The 17,417-nt window shown below is 44.5% G+C and overlaps 3 protein-coding genes across 3 annotated transcripts; all 3 read left to right on the top strand.

Annotated features, from left to right (window-relative positions):
* Position 1: 1 nt before the first annotated feature.
* On the top strand, positions 2-2,186 carry tusc2a (tumor suppressor 2, mitochondrial calcium regulator a). Its single transcript, XM_056605693.1, has 3 exons — positions 2-157; positions 255-375; positions 509-2,186. The coding sequence occupies exons 1-3, from the start codon at positions 3-5 to the stop codon at positions 572-574; spliced, it is 342 nt and encodes a 113-aa protein (XP_056461668.1). The 5' UTR covers position 2; the 3' UTR covers positions 575-2,186.
* Positions 2,187-3,105: 919 nt separating this feature from the next.
* Positions 3,106-7,942, top strand: hyal2a (hyaluronidase 2a). Its single transcript, XM_056605901.1, has 4 exons — positions 3,106-3,636; positions 4,028-5,000; positions 5,487-5,576; positions 6,571-7,942. Exons 2-4 carry the CDS (start codon positions 4,074-4,076, stop codon positions 6,949-6,951), a joined length of 1,398 nt encoding a protein of 465 aa, XP_056461876.1. The 5' UTR covers positions 3,106-3,636; positions 4,028-4,073; the 3' UTR covers positions 6,952-7,942.
* A 253-nt stretch (positions 7,943-8,195) lies between these two features.
* Positions 8,196-13,982, top strand: hyal1 (hyaluronidase 1). Its single transcript, XM_056605900.1, has 5 exons — positions 8,196-8,384; positions 9,755-9,929; positions 11,550-12,457; positions 12,727-12,816; positions 12,993-13,982. Exons 1-5 carry the CDS (start codon positions 8,286-8,288, stop codon positions 13,311-13,313), a joined length of 1,593 nt encoding a protein of 530 aa, XP_056461875.1. The 5' UTR covers positions 8,196-8,285; the 3' UTR covers positions 13,314-13,982.
* The last annotated feature ends 3,435 nt before the right edge of the window (positions 13,983-17,417 follow it).

Here is a 17,417-nt window from a genome sequence, read left to right as displayed (position 1 = left end):
CGATGAAGATGGGAGGAAGTACGTCCAAAGCCAAAGGCGTCTGGCCTTTCTCAGGCTCAGGGGTTGGAGGTGATTCATCCAGTGATGTTAGCGAACAGTCCGTGGCTCGACTCAAAGGCTCCAGAAGTGCCACACCTTTTGTATTCACGAGGAGAAGGTAAAATGTTTGGAGACGTCGTTTTGAGTGATGTTAGAGAACGCTGCCCTTTAGGTATAGTCTAGGACGTAATAATGCATCGTTTCTGTGTTCCTAGTTCCTTGTACTTCGATGAGGATGGAGATCTGGCACATGAGTTCTATGAAGAGACTGTTGTGACAAAAAATGGCAGGAGGAAGTCCAAGCTGAAGAGAATTCAGAAGAACCTTATTCCTCAGGTATTCTGATTGAACCTGTAAATAAAATAAACAACCGTGCATGTTCATTTTTTTTATTTAGGTGTTTGCTTCAATCAATGATGTATGAACTTTCTCATCAATGCATTCCTTTTTGTTTTACTTGTTTCATTAGGGAGTTGTGAGGCTGGACCACCCCCGTATTCATGCAGACTTTCCTGTTATTCTCTGTGAAGTGTGAGTCACAGCAGGTCTTTCCACCATGTAGGATACCCACAGACGTGCTAGTCAATCTGCTGTTATGAATGCTTGTGAGGAGCCACTGGCCAGTTGTTTTGGCTGCAGTATTTTTGTCAGACCACAGTTTTGGCTCTGCTAGGCAAGAATGTGGACTTGCGAAGATGGAACGAGGCCTAGCGAATATAAAAGTCAGCTGACAAAAATGCAATGTGAACGTATACACTGCAAAATGTGAAGGTAGTTGAGCATGGTGACATTCTCAATTTTACAAATCTGTTAACTTGCGTCTTTTTCTTTTTTTTTAATGACCCAACACTTTGGCAACCAGTATGCAAACATCAAGTAAAGATGTGCTTCACCTGTTATACGTTTGCAACATGAGAATATCGTAGATGTGAAAAGGTTTTAATCTCTGTGTAATGTAGCAAAGGGTGTTAGCGTGTGACTGTCTGTTATGTGTACTTGTGTACATATAGGTTTGTGCGAGTGAAAGAATGAGGGGTGAAATTATGAAGTTGTGCTAGGAATATGCGTTGTGATATTCTTTGTATATAAAGTCACATCCTTGTAATATATTGTCATGTGTCACGTCTGTTGTTTGGGCTCAGACCTGCACTAGTGATATGATGTAAATAATTTAGAGTTTGGAAGACTTGAATAAATGCTTTACTCGGATCATTGTGTGGAGTAGATGTATCTTTTCCTCCTAACCAAATTGTATATTTTAATTTATGCTGTCTATGAAGGCTGGGAAACTAGACTCCATAATAGTTGGTCATCATGCTATATGGATTTTCATATATACATTTTAAGTTTATCACTGGTTTTAGCCCTTGGGTTTCAATTAAATGTTTGTCCTATGGATGTTCTTGTAGTATAACACCACTGCTCTAGGGGGCAGCAGAGGCCAGTCAGATTTCTTCCATACATTATTTTGATTCAGCATACTTTATTTACTTTGGAATGACAATTATGGTCTGACTAAATGACTTCATTATTACATGCAACAAATTAATCTTTTGTCATGGCATTAATAGACATGGTTGGCAGGAATTCCTTTTTTGTTTTTGGGTTTGACATAAAATCCCTGTGATTTATCCCTCTTAATAGCTCAAGTGCTGTAAGAATTATTTTTGTAAAAGAACTTCACATGTGGGATATTCATAAAACCCTGCAGCATGATAAATTATTGTATATTATTGTGGTAAGAGTCTTAACGTGTTTGTTGATAGTCCACAACGGTTGGCTTGGCACCATTGCTAAATAATGAGAAAGATAAATTACATGAGATTAATGATACTCCATAATATATGGTGCACAGGTATGATTCTGTTTATGACATTTCTGTATTCTGTGCCTTTATCAAAAAGGTTCAAGGTTGTTTTACTCTTTATCTGGGCGGCTAAGAGACATTTGCAGTCGCCGTCTGCTACTTGGTTTTGCAAGGCACAAACATTACAGATTTGTGTTATGACATCACATGCCTCAGATGTTGGACGCTCAATGAAAGTAGAAGGGCACATATCACGTTTCCCGGCCATTGTCTCGGCTTCCTGACGGCTGCAGGGCACGGGACATCTTGGGGGTCAACAGGAAGTGAAGGCCAGGGGGAATTGGACGGCTTCAATGTTGTTCTGCTCCATCCCCTTTTTATTCCTACTGACGCAACACATCCTAGATTCACATGGGGGGGGGGGGGGGGGGGGGGAAAGCAGCCAGAGAAACTGATGACACAGGCCAGTGAGTCAGCAGAGCAATACATCAGAAGAACAGCCATGACACAGGAAACACAGCTGCTCTCATGCGCCCCCCCCCCCCCCCCCCCGTCGCATGTCCGAGCAGGCTAGGACACTTCAGTGAACATACCTTCAGTGGACATATGTTGAAAGAGGAGATGTCCCCCTGCAATTGCGGATTTCAAGTGCTGATTCTACAAATATATTCAGTTTTATCTCCTTTTTCATTATGTATTATTAATATAATTAACACTCACCTTCTTACTTTTTAAACGTGTGCACACCCTTTAGTAGAACATCTATATATTAAATTAATGAATAGTATATAGGCTATTATAAGTGCCTAACACCCATGCTGCCTTTCAGTAACTCCTTGATGCTTGATAGGTTTCCTTAAACAGCATGTGGTACTTTGTTACTCTATTGAACCGTTGCCAAAGGCCGTCATGACTTGCCCCTAGCAGTGACATCTGCACGCCAGATGCCTTGGTGCCCTGTCCAGAGTGTAAACCAAGAAGAAGGTCCTATTTTTGAATCACTGAGCAATTTTTCATGCATTTAGAAATTCTTCATGTTTGGCTGGGCATAGTTTTGGAATCACTGGTGTTATTAGTGATTCAGCAACTTAAGAAAACAATTTAGGTTGAAAAATAAATGAGTTCATATTTATTATTAATAACATGGTTTCCTAATTGCAATCAGGGAAAACATTTCAAAGTGGTGGCAATTTTATTGGCCTTTGTATTTAACAGTGACAATTCCATTTGTAGTACTTTTAAAAGACGCTCTGTCTGAATAACTATAACATATCTATTTCAAGTTAATGCCACATTTTTTCGGACTGTTTCATTTATTGTTTAAATGGGATGCATGTCGTTTCAGGGACATGCAACTAAAACCTCAAATGTTTTAAATTAGTTTAACTTTTTTTTTTTTTTACTTGACATTAAACGGAACTTTGAGGTTAGGAAGGATGTCAGTTGAGGAAATTAAAAACGCCTACAGAGCTAACTTGTTCAGGTTTTTACGCCACTCCCCCCTTTGATTCTGAATGGAACATCCTGGAATGGTTTGGCACTAGGAAAAGCCGAATGGCTCTCAACCATTGCTCTCCTCTGACAACATCACAGGGGGTAACAGTATTGCACACAGCGACGAAGTTCAGAAGTCGGATTGTTACTACGAATGCCGTTCGAGACTTTTGACGTTTCTCTTCAGGCCCAAACATACGTTTTCGGGTAATATATTTTAGTTTGAAATAAGATAAAAAACTTTGGATAACTCTCAACTTTTACTTTTGGAATGCTTCCTAAGTCTACATATAAAGGTAAGCACGTTTACAAATACAACGATTGTAGGAAATGTATTAAAGATCTTATTCCTCTCTTAAACGAACTGAGTTAGAACTGCACTCTGAGAAATTATGGTGGGTTTAATGTACGATAATTAAGGCAATGGCACTGTGGACTTTCCCAGTTTGAGTGTCCTGGTCCATAGGTCACCCACCCCCCTCATCTATTCTTGCGATAAAATTGTAGTCGTAATATTTTATGCATTGCATTATAATTTCTATGTTTTAACCCTCTACTATAACTTTTCTTCGGATTTTTTCTACCCATGAGCATGTAGTCACGTTGTGCAGTGTTATCTTCAGTCTGGTGACATTTCGCCGGATAGCCAAGCAATTTTTTTTCTCTCCCATTTGTACATTTCTTCAGGAGATCATAGAGTCAGGGCAATCTCTGTGCATTCACACTTGAAGACATGTTGCGGGCTCAGGCGGATTTAAAAACACTGCTACCGATTATCCTACTGTTAGACTGCCTCTGGGCTTTGGACCTCAAGCCCACGAGATGGCCACTCTTCCCTCAAAAGCCAGTGCTTCTGGCCTGGAACGCACCCACAGAGGACTGTGCCCCACGCCACGGCGTCCATTTTCAGTTGGGCCAGTTCCAGATTGTTGCCTCACCTAATGAGGCTTTTGTCAAACAGAACCTAACCATCTTCTATAAAGACCGCCTGGGCTTGTATCCATACTACCAGGAAGATGGTACTGCAGTGAATGGTGGGCTGCCCCAGGTAGCCAGTCTCAAAGAGCACCTGGATAAGATGCCAGAAGGTGTGCAGAAGTACATTCGTGAGAAACAAGCAATGGGCCTAGCTGTCATTGACTGGGAAGAGTGGCGCCCACTCTGGATACGGAACTGGGAAAACAAAGATGTGTACCGCAGTCGCTCCCGCCAGCTTTTGGTCCAAAAGAACCCCGCCTCGCCCACAGAAGAGGTGGGGCGGGCGGCTCTGAAGGAGTTTGAGATGTCCGCCCACAGTTTCATGCTGGAGACCCTGAAGCTGGCCAAATCCCTGAGGCCCAACCAGCTGTGGGGCTTTTACCTGTTCCCCGACTGCTACAACCACGACTACAGGCGCACTTTGGAGAACTACACCGGCCGCTGCCCAGACGTGGAGGAGGTTCGCAACGACAGGCTGAAGTGGCTGTGGACGGAGAGCACGGCCCTCTTCCCCTCCATCTATATGAGCTCCGTGCTCAAGTCCTCCGCCTCCGGGAGGCAGTTTGTCCGGAACCGCGTGAAAGAGGGCATGCGTCTGGCGTCATCTGGAGATGGCCTGGCGCGGCCTGTTTTTGTTTACGCACGTCCCACCTACTCCAACTCTTTGGAGCTGTTGACGGAGGTGAGGAAACTCCATCCCAGTCGGGCATAACTTGTGTATCTTTCAAATGTATGGCTTCATTACTAGTGTATTGTTTTTTAACTGATTACAATTGGATTGTTTCCCACTCCTGCCGAAAATGTCTCTGCATGACAAGATTTCATCATTGTTCGATGCTGAGCTATTGAAATTGTTATGTGCAACCGCAGTCTTTTCCTGTTAAATCCTGGCACAGGGACAAGTTTCTAATATCAGGAATCTCCTAAAAGAAGGGGAGGATGGGTGTTGGTCAAGCTGCATATCATCACGCCAACACTCATTTCAGTACTTCCTGTTGTGTTTAGGTACAGATAAGAGCTTGTAAGCCTAAGCTTACAGGGACTCTAACCACACCCATCCACCCTCCCTCCGGCAAACTCCTTTGAACTTGGTAGCACAAATGAGTCCTGCCCTGTTATGTTATTTAAAGATTGTGGTTCTGCCTCATGCCTCGTGTCTCATGTCCAGACAGATCTGGTGTCCACTATCGGGGAGAGTGTGGCGTTGGGAGCGGCCGGTGTCATCCTGTGGGGAGAGGCAACGTACGCAAGCAGTAAAGTAAGCTTCATCACACTTGGCCTTTTGACACCAGCAAGTGGTGCTTCTGAACAATTTGTCCGATTGCTGGCCATCAGTCTACATATAGCTGTATGGAAAGGCAGTTTCCATACAGCAACATACCTAGGCCCAATTCCATTTCTACCCCTTACCCCTTCCCCTTACCCCGCCCCCTTGTTTTGAAAGGGGAAGGGGAAGGGGAAGGGGAAGGGGAAGGGGAAGGGGAAGGGGAAGGGGGAGGCGTAAGGGGTAGAAATGGGATTGGGTTTTAGGCCCAATCCCATTTCTACCTCTTCCCCCTTCCCCTTACCCCTTCAAAACAAGGGGGAGGGGTAAGGGGAAGGGGTAAGGGGTAGAAATGGGATTGGGCCATAATATGGCTGATTATGTATGTTACATTAACTTTGGGTGGCCATTTGCGGTTCTGGTTTTAAATGACCTGACCACAAAGGGATTTGATCATGAGGATTTCATAGAATACTTTTGTTAATACAAATGAAATGAAAGTCTAGATCTTGTGATGATGCAATTGTTATTCAAGTAACCTATTCAGTCCACTATCACTTTACTCATTTGGAAACAATTAAGGGTGACAACTATGTACACAAATAAGGAACCTCCACAAGCTGGTCCTCATACCAGCCAGATTAAGAACATCCGGACTGACACTTTGTTGTGAAAGAGGAAGCAAAGTGCAACTGTTAACATAAAAGAGGATTCTATTTTAACAAAGTATTTCTTCATGTTAAAATAGAATGAGGAAGTTACATTTTATCTATATTTAGATACTTTATTTTTAATCACATTCCCCAACAATATATTTAATTTCTCCAATTGCCTTGCTTGGACCCAATACTGCTGCAGTTTACCACATTGCCTAAAATCCATTCATAGCATCTCATTTAGCACTGAGGAGGTCTTTCCAGTTCGTCTCTCTTTGTTCAGCCCTAAATCACATGTTCTGTGTCCCCCCCACCCCCACCTCCTTGACCAGGTCAGCTGCTCCAGCCTGAATGATTATTTGCGCGGTCAGTTGGGGGAATATTTGCTCAACGTCTCCACGGCAGCAGAGTTATGCAGCCAGGCCCTGTGTGCCTCTCAGGGCCGTTGCCAGCGGCGAGTGCCGGACGCCGACGTCTACCTGCACCTCGACCCGCTCTCTCACTCCATCGCCACTCAGGGCAGGAAGCTGGCAGTCACCGGTGAGCTCGGCGACGCAGAGAGGAGCGCGTTCCAGGAGAATTTCCAGTGCCGCTGTTACAAAGGTTACCACGGTGATGGGTGTAATCAACAGAAGGGGGCGGCCCGGGCAACCGTGGCGTCGGTGGTGGTGCTGGTGACCCCCCTGCTTCTCGCCACTCTCCTTCTCGGCTAGCCGTGCATTGCAGTATTTTTAGCGTATGCCAAATTGTAGACGTACACGATGAAGGGCTTGTGTTTGCTCTACATTGAAGTGGGGGATGTGGATGCAGGGAGGGACATGGGAGGGAAATTGTCGACATGAGAGTCGAAGCTGTCTGTAGTTTTTAAATATACTTCATGAGATCGAGAGCTTGCTGGAAAGGATTTGTGTTTACATTTTGCTCTCCCTTGCCACTTGCATCATAAGTGGATTATAATCATGGTCTCCCGTTCCCTTGATTTTTCCCAGGGGAAATGCAATGTGATTGGAGTAACTGATAGGCTAATGTGATTCTGATATGAACATATATTTGTATTGTGCATCAGATCAATAGGTAGATGTAAGAGTGTTGCACTTAGCTCTGGTATCGGCACAAGATGGCTCTAGTGGGCCTTATCCAAAGACTTTTCACTGGCATCAAAACTGTGTATGGAAGCCTATGCATTAATATTTATTTGAATGTATTTTCAGTATCTCATTAATTGTCCTTAATATTTTACAGAACATGACTACTACACAAAAAACTTCACAAATGTCTGACTTCTAGTTCAACAGCACTTTTATTGTAAATGCAGAGCCAGAGGCCGTTCATGTTTTACTTTCCTTTACCAGCGAAGATCAAATGTAGAATACCCTGAGATGATCATTACAATTGCATTAGGGCTTCTCCCTCCCAAGTATTTTCTTTAATACATGTTTTGATAAGGAAAATAAATATTTCGTTTTTACCACCTGTTTTGTATTAGATTTATTACTGGACTCTTCTACAACAAAATAATATTGGGCAATGAGATTCTATGTTGTGTTCTTCGAGGCAAACTAGACCTTTAATTTATTTATGTATTTTTTTTATGTCAAACTGGTATGTGCCATTTTGACGAAAACATATTTTAGCGATTAGGGACGTGTAGATAATGCTGCAGCACTCTATAGTGTCCCTCAAAGAACAACGTGTAATGACTCAAAACAATGGTTTACAATACGAAATGTGGCAGCGAGCAGACTAGTAGTCTAAAGTTTGAGCGCTCAACAGGGAGTTTTGCATGCATGCATCAATCCCATACTCTTGCTCGGGGTAATTACAGGGTTTGGTTAAGCCAGAGCTATTTTCAACCAAAAGAGTTGAGGGGGATTTGAACATGCATTTACATTTTCGATGTTGATTGGTTGTGACTTGCATGACGTGCATACATCAAATAAACTAGGCTGCAGTTAGGACACCCCCAACCAAAAGTAATTATCCAATCAAAAGGCTTCGATATAAATACACATTGTAGCGAGGATGGTGGCGTTTTAAAGCATGTTTGATGATTGATCCAAAAGTGCCAGTATCTTTAAATTGCAATAGCCTCGGCAGACTCTACAATAAACGCATGGATGGAACAAAGGACCCAATTAGCGGCCAGGTAGGAGCTGGGCTGTATGCCTATCAGAATTCCATGATGAAATACAGAGCTGTTCAGCAAGTGCCGAGTTGATGGCCATAATCACAGCATGTTCACGGTAACGAGAGGGCTAATGCAGTGGCTTGGAGTGCTGGGAAGAGAGAGATAGATACTGAAATAGCATGCGGACGCGGGGAAGTGAAAAGCATTTGACAGCAAAGGGAATGGACAACTGGAAGAAACAACAGGACACAAGTAACCAGGGGAGACATTATTGCATGACTTTAGGCTAACTTACATAAATCAGTTAGAGGGAGTGGAGAGGGATGCAGTCAGAGGCGCAACTGCCTACTTTCTGGGGGGTATGCAGACACATAGCAGGCGCCCCCCCCCCCTCTCTTTTTTCTGGGCACAAATTGTACGTAAAACACATTATTGAATCAAAAAAATCATTTTGAGTGCACCAGGACAGATATCCGATGTTTTTTTTGAGGCAGCCTTTCTAAGATGCTCTGCCAGTGTAACATCATACCGTGCTATGAGATCAAGGATACCCAGTAAAATGTCAATTTCTAGGATTTCCTTACTGTGCATTCCCCCGCCTCAGTGGCAGGTTTCTTTCTGCAAGGAAGTGTATGCAGTCGATCACTCGAGTCAACAGGCTCTCTGCAATTCGCTTTCAATAGTTTTACCTATAGGCATAACAAGCGGGATGCCAATTCTTTCCACATCAGATAAGCATTTATGTGATAACCACTATGGTGCTTCATTATTTTTGAAAGACACTGCCAGTTATATACCCCACCACAAGGCGCATGTCAGCAACTCTAGTTTCACCAAAAAGCTTATGCAAAACAATAGACTCTGTTAGAACTTTTGGAGTACAGTAATCAATAGGGGTGGGAAAATAATCGATTCTTCGATGCAACGGGATACTGTGTAACGATTCAGTCTCGATTCAGATAAGATAATAATCTTTATTTTTTGATTATTAACTTATCTGAATCGATTATTTTGTATCAAATGTATAACTCCGTTTTTACTGGGTCTATTTACATAAAATAAAGACTTGCATAGAGATTGAAGCAAAATGATGGGTTTTGGGTGGGCTCAAGCCCACCCAAAACTTGCCTTAGCCCACCCTATCGTTTCGTCCTCAAATCTAATATTCTATCTTTTTTTTTTTTACACAAGCAATGAGAGAATGGATGCTGTACACTAATGAGCACACTTAACATAGTTTCTGCTGTTTTGTCTGTCAAAAAGGCTAGCAGTCTTTATCAGAAAATCCACGATTTCCAGCTGTGTTATAACATGACCAGGTAATAATAATAATAATCATTTTAAAACCTTGACATAATCCGTCATGGGTTTATTCACGTTTATTTTAGATGCCCACCCCAGTGCAGCAGGTGGTGGTATATGCACGTCTCAACGGATCGCCCTCCACCAACAACAACAGAGGAAGAAGAAGAAGAAAACTATTTTCATTGATCACAAGACTTATGACCAAATCAAAACATGCTGCAAACCAAAATAATCTGCTGACATTTGTTAGCGGTATAGGTACGTACTAAATCTTTTTGCATATTTCTGTGATTATAATGTCATTTGTATTCTCTGAATGAAGAGAATATATTTGTTTTTCGTAAATTGACATGCAAGAATTCCGATTTGGTTGACTTTACAAAGTTAATAAAACGGCATAAGGTTAATGCAACCTAGAACACGTTGACGTTGTTAGGATGGGATTATTGATAATAAAGCGCTAATGTCACAACGCACGTGAGCTACTGTTATTCACTTCTACGTGGTATTCCACTTTTCGGCGTCTTCTTGGTTTCTGTAGACGGCACGTCACGCAGATGTATTGCGGTTGTTTAGGCTATATTAAATGGGAAATGGTTGAGGGTTAGGAGATAATTTAATCTGAATAAATGAGTCTGAGTCAATAGGAGACAATGTTTTCAAAGCGTCATTGGCGGTACTAACGGGGAGCCCGGGGGGGCAGTGTTCCCCACATTACCCACAATTATTACAGAATTACTTTTAGCCAACGAGAACTAACAGAACAATAAGGTGTAAAGTAAATGTCCACAGCCTGTCTCCCCCCCCCCCCCCCCCCCCCCCCCCCCCGAGTTTGAATTCTCTCGAACTGCCACTTCAACATTGAGCATACGTTTGGGTTTAGGCTCATAATCCTGACAAATTAAATGTGAACAATATTCCTACCTAGAGCAGTCTGCCATAAGACGAACTATATTTGTTCACGCTATCTGCCTCATACAAGTGTCATGCACTTTGGCTTTGCGTTGGGGTGTGGCCGTCCCTTCTGGCTCTGACTAGCTTGGTTGTTCAGCTTCTACGAGGGTTCATTACTGCCAATATGCAATTCTCAAGGGAATCGATGCTTCCCCTTTCACAGCCAAGTCCCAGTCCGGATGTTCCTCATTTGGCTCGTAAGGTTGTGAATGTTCCTTATTTGTGAAGATAGTTGTCACCCTTATTTGTTTCCAAATAAGTAGACTGAAAGTGGACTGAATAGGTTATTTTAATAAAAATTGCATCTACAGCATCATCACAAGATCAAGACCTTAATTTAATTTAATTCATAACATAATATATTCACATTGAATTGAAAACGTGAATATCCGCTCCATCTTGAATGAGGAACAAGAAGCGAGTGAGTTTTTAATGCACATGACCACTGTTGTATGACCATAATCATATAAACAAATGTTGCATTGACCGCTATCTTTGAGAGGCCAAGAGCTGCCTGTAAACAAATACATGTAAACGGGTAATGCGTTTTTCTGGTTAAATCACTATTAAGTTTACGGTTGAGAAATAAAATGTTACGACTTTTTGTCCACAAAAAACACAGTTCCCCCTGTTTTCTTGTAATTGTTTCCAGCCAGTCTTGGCCTCTCAAACAAAGCGGATTTGTAAAGACAAACCTGCAATGTATTTTACATTGTTGTTAGACATTTAATAATCTCAAAGGGGTTTTAGCTGCTAGTATAAATGTATGTAAAACAACATAATGATCAAATATTCAAAGCACTCTTTTTATTTTATTTAATTTGTTGCAATTTCGCATGCATAAAAACGATCCCAAACTAGCCTCTGAACGTTGTATTTTCCAGTTGGCATCAGAATCTGTAATGTTGATCCTTTATGTTCCAGGTATGTGCTCCTCTATTCCTCTACTGGTCCTGCATGCGGTGGTGATCGGTCTCTCATCAGGACAGCAGTATGCGGCGACTCCCCTTTCCCAGGTCCCGTTTGCGGCCGTCTGGAATGCCCCGACGGCCAACTGCAAATCTCGCTTCGGCGTGGAGCTGGACCTGGGGGTGTTCAACATTGTCCGAAACCGGAACCAAAGCTTCATGGGAGACAACATAACCATATTCTACCCAGATAAACTAGGGCGCTATCCCAAATACAACCAGGGGGTGGCGATCAACGGCGGTGTGCCGCAGAACGCCAGCCTGGCCGACCACCTCAGGGCGGCGGCCCGGGACGTCGACGCCGACATCCCCGACCGGGACTTCGTGGGCCTGGCCGTGGTGGACTGGGAAAGCTGGAGGCCGTCGTGGAAGAGGAACTGGGACACCATGGAGGTGTACTGGCAGGGCTCCAGGGCACTGGTGAGGTCCAAACACCCAGACTGGAGTCCGGCTCAGGTAGAGGTCGAGGCCGTCAAAGAGTTCGAGGCCGGCGCCCGTGACTTTATGGAGGGAACGCTGAGGCTGGCGGAGAAGGAGCGGCCGGGCGGTCTCTGGGGCTTCTACGGCTTCCCCGGCTGCTACAACTACTACCGCCGCAAAGACGCCAACTACACGGGCGCCTGCCCTCCTGTGGAGCTCCAGAGGAACGACCGGCTGTCCTGGCTCTGGAACGTCTCCACGGCCCTGTACCCCGAGATCTACCTGGACATCCGTCTGCGGGAGCTCCACGAGGAGGTTCTGCTGTACAGCCACCACCGCATCATGGAGGCCATGAGGGTGGGGGCGCAGCGGGGGCCCGCCATGGCCCCTGTGGTCCCGTACGCCCGCATCGTCTACACCTACTCCCTGGATTTCCTCCCTCAGGCAAGGCTGTGTGTGGTGGGCAGGGGGCCGGCTGGTGTTGGGTTTCTGCTATGTGGGTCATGTGGATGCAGGGCGGTAATGGCGGTGTTGATGGAAGCACGGCGGGCCCCTGATGGTGTGTGTGTGTGTGTGTGTGTGTGTGTGTGTGTGTGTGTGTGTGTGTGTGTGTGTGTGTGTGTGTGTGTGTGTGTGTGTGTGTGTGTGTGTGTGTGTGTGTGTGTGTGTGTGTGTGTGTGTGTGTGTGTGTGTGTGTGTGTGTTGGATTGCAGGAACATCTGGTGTACACCATCGGAGAGAGCGCCGCCGTGGGAGCCGCAGGAGTCGTGCTCTGGGGAGACAACCTGTTTGCAAAATCCAAGGTAGGACCGCTAACCCTTCCTTTATTATCCCCCTTTCGTAAAACGTGTGTGTGTGTGTGTGTGTGTGTGTGTGTGTGTGTGTGTGAAATGTAATGGCTGCACTCTTCTTGATTGATCAATCATTTTTTATCGATCCACTGTTGATTTCCCTTTCTGTTTGGTATTCCTTTTCTTAGGCTAATTGTGAAACGATTAAGGCCTACATCGACAAGACCTTGGGCCACTACCTGGTGAACGTCACGTCTGCGGCCGCTCTGTGTAGCCAGGCCATGTGTTCATCCAGGGGCCGATGCCAGAGGAGGGAGCCCTCCTCCCGGGCATACCTCCACCTCGACCCCGCATTCTGGAAGGTGGTGTCTGATGACAAGCCCGGAGGAGGGAGGACTTACAGAGTGCTGGAACAGCCAGAGTCCAGGCAGGTGCTGAACATGGGGTCCCAGTTTAAATGTGTGTGCTACTCTGGCTGGGCTGGGGAGAGCTGCGCCAAACCACTTTAACGCACTGCAATATCGGCTCCAAGGGGGAAAGAGTTGGACCCAGGTTCTTTTGCACAATCCTGCTAATTGTGGGTGTTTGTTTTTGATTGTATGTCATGGCAGAGCAGCGGTATAGTTTTGCCTAGCCTAGGTTTGTCACATGTAGTCCTGGCTGACCCGACGGCCGTTATTCACTAAGGCACTAAATGTGAGTTACTTGCCCCATATGAATGTTGTTACACAAAGCATTACTTTCAACAGTAAACTACAACTTGTTTGTTTTTCCCACATGGAACTCTTTTTTTATTTTTATTACACACAACCACATTCAATTGTCATAAATATTTGGCCTGTTAAGCCCCCCCAAATAAAATTGCCTTGACTTGAACGACAACTTTTTTTGTTTCATTAGATGTCTTATCTAAGGAAAATATTACATTTGATGTATCTCTAGATAACATGCATGACGATTGCTTGGTCTGTGTTGTGGTAAATGAGCATATACCAGCCTATTTGACCTAGATAAATCTTTATCCGCAAATCCAAGAGCCCGTTATTACTATCATTATTATTACCAGCACAATTGCTTGTGACCAGTAGGTGGTAGTATAGAAGTGTTACAACCTGTTGTCATACGACTGTTTTGTTTTGTCTAAACATTTTGATATAATTTTAGGTAATGTCTTTAGTTGGTTTCTACTTTGTTTGTGTAAGTATGAAAGAGTAAATGGGTGTGGAGGGGTTAAAAGGCTATGGGTAGTTTGTCTGGATCAGCGTGTGTGTATCACGACAGTGTGGAAAGACCATTTCCCCTTCCATCAGCATTGTGTCTTCGATGAGTTGTCTTTGTGTGAAGTTGAAGTTATGACCTTACCTTTTGTGTGCGTTTTGAGTTCTTGGAAGCTAAGGGGGTAGAATACACTTGGCCAACTGGTTCCAGCTTGATGGCCAAGGCTAGCAGACGGATCATACTGAGAAATGTATACATCAAAAAATATGCTGTAGACTTATTCAAATACATTTCATGAGGAATCACTGGAACCTTTTATGCTGGACAATTTATGTGCTCAACCTGTTTTCTTTACTTCGATTGATGAAACTAGCCCCCCCCCCCCCCCCTCCACAAAAAAAAGAAATGAAAGAATATGAGAAAGATGACCTTGAGTGATTTAAGAGACGTGTCACATGGCTGTTATCGAAAGATCTACTGCCACACCAAAATGGTGGATGGCTGATAGAATGGCCTTTTCCTTCACCCCCGAGGAGAATGGGACTGGAATAGCAGGGTCCCAGAAGGCCTTCTGTCTTCTCATTTCATCACCGTTTGTTGATTGTCAGGCAACGAGAAACAGATCAGAGGTTTTTGAAAGAACGCACTAAGATACTTAAGGTCTTTACCCTTTTCTTTCTTGCAGACAGAGTTGCTCTCCGAACTAGACAAACTGTCCTGTTCAGTATGTTCCAGACACAATGTGTGTCTAGTATGTGTAATTGCTTTGTAATGACAGCAAGGGAAGACGGTACGGGGAGAAGTAGTTTTGTGTTTAATGATTTGGAACTGTGTTTCAGAGTAATGGCTGCCTTTCGTGCTGACTGACGTTTGCCATGGCTCTTTGCTGTTATCATTGGGCTGTTTTCTTTACTTCGGGAGCGTAAAATCATAGATTCCCCCTGTCCACAGCAAGAGGGGGGGGGGGGGGGTCGTTTATGTTATGTTCCTTTTAAAAGGCATGAAATAGAGTGGGATCGAATGTAATGGAAAGAAATCCAGAAAATGAGGCCTCGGGTGTTCCGGTGAACCGGAAGGTTATTAGCTAAGCTGTGTGGGTTTTTTCCCCTCTACATGACAGTGCTTCTGGCTGTGAGATAATGGCATTCCACCTAAAACTGAACTATTGCCAATTCACATGATCAACTAAACCAATCATACGTGACCTCTTCAGTCAGCAATCAAAATCGAGCTCATTATAGTTATTTCTAAGTTCTGAACGTATCCTCCACATGTTGAACCCTGACCACCCTGCTGTCTTCGTTTAGCTGCGGTTGAAAAAGCTGTTGTAAAAAACCTTCTCGTACTTCCACTGCGCCCTGTGAACTCTAAAAGTCTCTTGTTTCCTCCATCGTTTCAGCAGCGATATGTCGCTGTGTTGCCCTGTGGGGGGGGAAAGCTCCACCTAGTCCCCCGCTGCTGGCTTTAAATCCTCATTTGTCTGCGTCCTTCAAAGGAGTCATGGCCCGGCTCAGCCTTCACACAGACCTGCTGACTTCTTGCTTCAGCGCTGCATGTGTAGATGTAATCGTATTACCAGATGTGGGTGCAGTCGTGCCCCATGTCCTTTTATTGTCCTTTATTGACACTCCTTCCTGTGTCTACATTGATACACATAGCCCCAGGGCCTTACTGTCTCACATCTGTTGCTATGTGTTCTGGTTTTATGGAGGGGTTTTCTATCATCTGGGAGCAGTGGCTGTGAAGACGTGTCGTGCAAAGTGGTTTCTGACTGACCCCCCCTTTCTGATGGCGTCTCTCCGTGAACGGTGATGAGTGGAATGAAATCAGCACTACGAGGCAGCGACAGAAAGGAGAAGGGACAAAAAGGCCTTGTGGTGGTTAGGTTACTTCTACCCGACTGGTGACAAAGGTCAGGAGATGAGCTTCTGATTGCGCTCTGCACTAAAAGTGGATCTCCACAAGAATGGGTGCCATCTCCACCAAAAGAGGCTATAGCTCCACTAAAATAGGCTATACCTCCACTGAAAGAGGCAATTTCTCCAATAAAAGAGGCTATTTCTCAACTAAAAGAGGCTGTATCTCCATTAACAGAGGCTGTATTGCGTATAAAATAGGCTGTTTCTACAGTATAAGAGGTTTTATTTCCAAGAAGGAGACCTTATCTCAACCAAAAGAGGCTGTATCTCCACTGAAAGAGGCTATATGTCCACTAAAAGAGGCTGTATCTCCACTGAAAGAGGCTATATGTCCACTAAAAGAGACTGTATCTCCACTGAAAGAGGCTATATGTCCACTAAAAGAGGCTGTATCTCCACTGAAAGAGGCTATATGTCCACTAAAAGAGGCTGTATCTCCACTGAAAGAGGCTATATGTCCACTAAAAGAGGCTGTATCTCCACTGAAAGAGGCTATATGTCCACTAAAAGAGACTGTATCTCCATTAACGGAGGCTGTATTCCATTTCAATGAGGCAGTTTTGCGAGTAAAACATGTTTCATGTCCACTAAAGAGACTGTATCTCCACAACCAGAAGCTGTTTCTCCACTACAAGAGGCTTTTTCTACACTGAAAGAGGCTGGATGTGCGCTTAAACAGACTTTTTGTCCACTGTCTATCTCTTCTGCAAGAGGCTGTATCTCCATTAGAAGAGGCTGCATTGCAACTGGCAAAATCCCGGCGAGTAGCAGGCATACCCTGGCTCTTCTTAGAAGTAGTGCATCCCAGTGGCTGGGTGCAGGCGATGGGGTCCTATTCCACTTTTTGCCGCACAAATTCCAAATCCAAATTGACAATTTTCGAGGAGATGTTGGGTAATGACAATATAGATCTTGAGCGTGTGTGTGTGTGTGTGTGATTGGGGGGGGGGGGGGGGGGGGGGGGGGGGGTGGAGAAGGGGGTTGGTTGGCTATGCAGTGGTTGTGTAATTGTGTTTGAAGGTTGGTGTGTTGCACATGCATCGCTGTTGAGGATTTGCTTCCTCTGCTGTATACATCCTGATGAGAGGTGACCTGACAGACTGTCACATGTGACTTATCTTGGGATGGACAGCTATGCTCGCCCACACACACACACACACACACACACACACACACACACACACACACACACACACACACACACACACACACACACACACAACCCCAGACACACCCATTTGCACACACACTGACTCCCCCCCCCCCCCCCCCCCCCCCCCCTCACCTACCGGACCTCATTAGAAAATAGAAAACAATTGAGCTGCAGCTATGGCCAGTGCAGAGGCTCACACGTGGAGTACATCCACACTCCACACACACTTTAGCCTCCACCAAGTCACACGATAACACTTTGTGTGTGTGTGTGTGTGTGTGTGTGTGTGTGTGTGTGTGTGTGTGTGTGTGTGTGTGTACGCG

This window comes from Gadus chalcogrammus, chromosome 13 (genome assembly GCF_026213295.1).
Source record: "Gadus chalcogrammus isolate NIFS_2021 chromosome 13, NIFS_Gcha_1.0, whole genome shotgun sequence".
In the NCBI taxonomy this organism is placed as follows: Eukaryota; Metazoa; Chordata; class Actinopteri; order Gadiformes; family Gadidae; genus Gadus; species Gadus chalcogrammus.
Note: the sequence above shows the minus strand (reverse complement) of the source record. Positions and strands in the feature narration are given on the sequence as shown.

Coding starts and splice junctions, on each gene's coding strand:
- tusc2a (XM_056605693.1), top strand. CDS start 3: ATGAAGATGGGAGGAAGTACGTCCAAAGCCAAAGGCGTCTGGCCTTTC. Junction 158..254: donor TTTGTATTCACGAGGAGAAG/GTAAAATGTTTG, acceptor CTGTGTTCCTAG/TTCCTTGTACTTCGATGAGG. Junction 376..508: donor AGAAGAACCTTATTCCTCAG/GTATTCTGATTG, acceptor TTGTTTCATTAG/GGAGTTGTGAGGCTGGACCA.
- hyal2a (XM_056605901.1), top strand. CDS start 4,074: ATGTTGCGGGCTCAGGCGGATTTAAAAACACTGCTACCGATTATCCTA. Junction 5,001..5,486: donor CTTTGGAGCTGTTGACGGAG/GTGAGGAAACTC, acceptor TCTCATGTCCAG/ACAGATCTGGTGTCCACTAT. Junction 5,577..6,570: donor CAACGTACGCAAGCAGTAAA/GTAAGCTTCATC, acceptor CTCCTTGACCAG/GTCAGCTGCTCCAGCCTGAA.
- hyal1 (XM_056605900.1), top strand. CDS start 8,286: ATGATTGATCCAAAAGTGCCAGTATCTTTAAATTGCAATAGCCTCGGC. Junction 9,930..11,549: donor GACATTTGTTAGCGGTATAG/GTACGTACTAAA, acceptor TTTATGTTCCAG/GTATGTGCTCCTCTATTCCT. Junction 12,817..12,992: donor ACCTGTTTGCAAAATCCAAG/GTAGGACCGCTA, acceptor TCCTTTTCTTAG/GCTAATTGTGAAACGATTAA.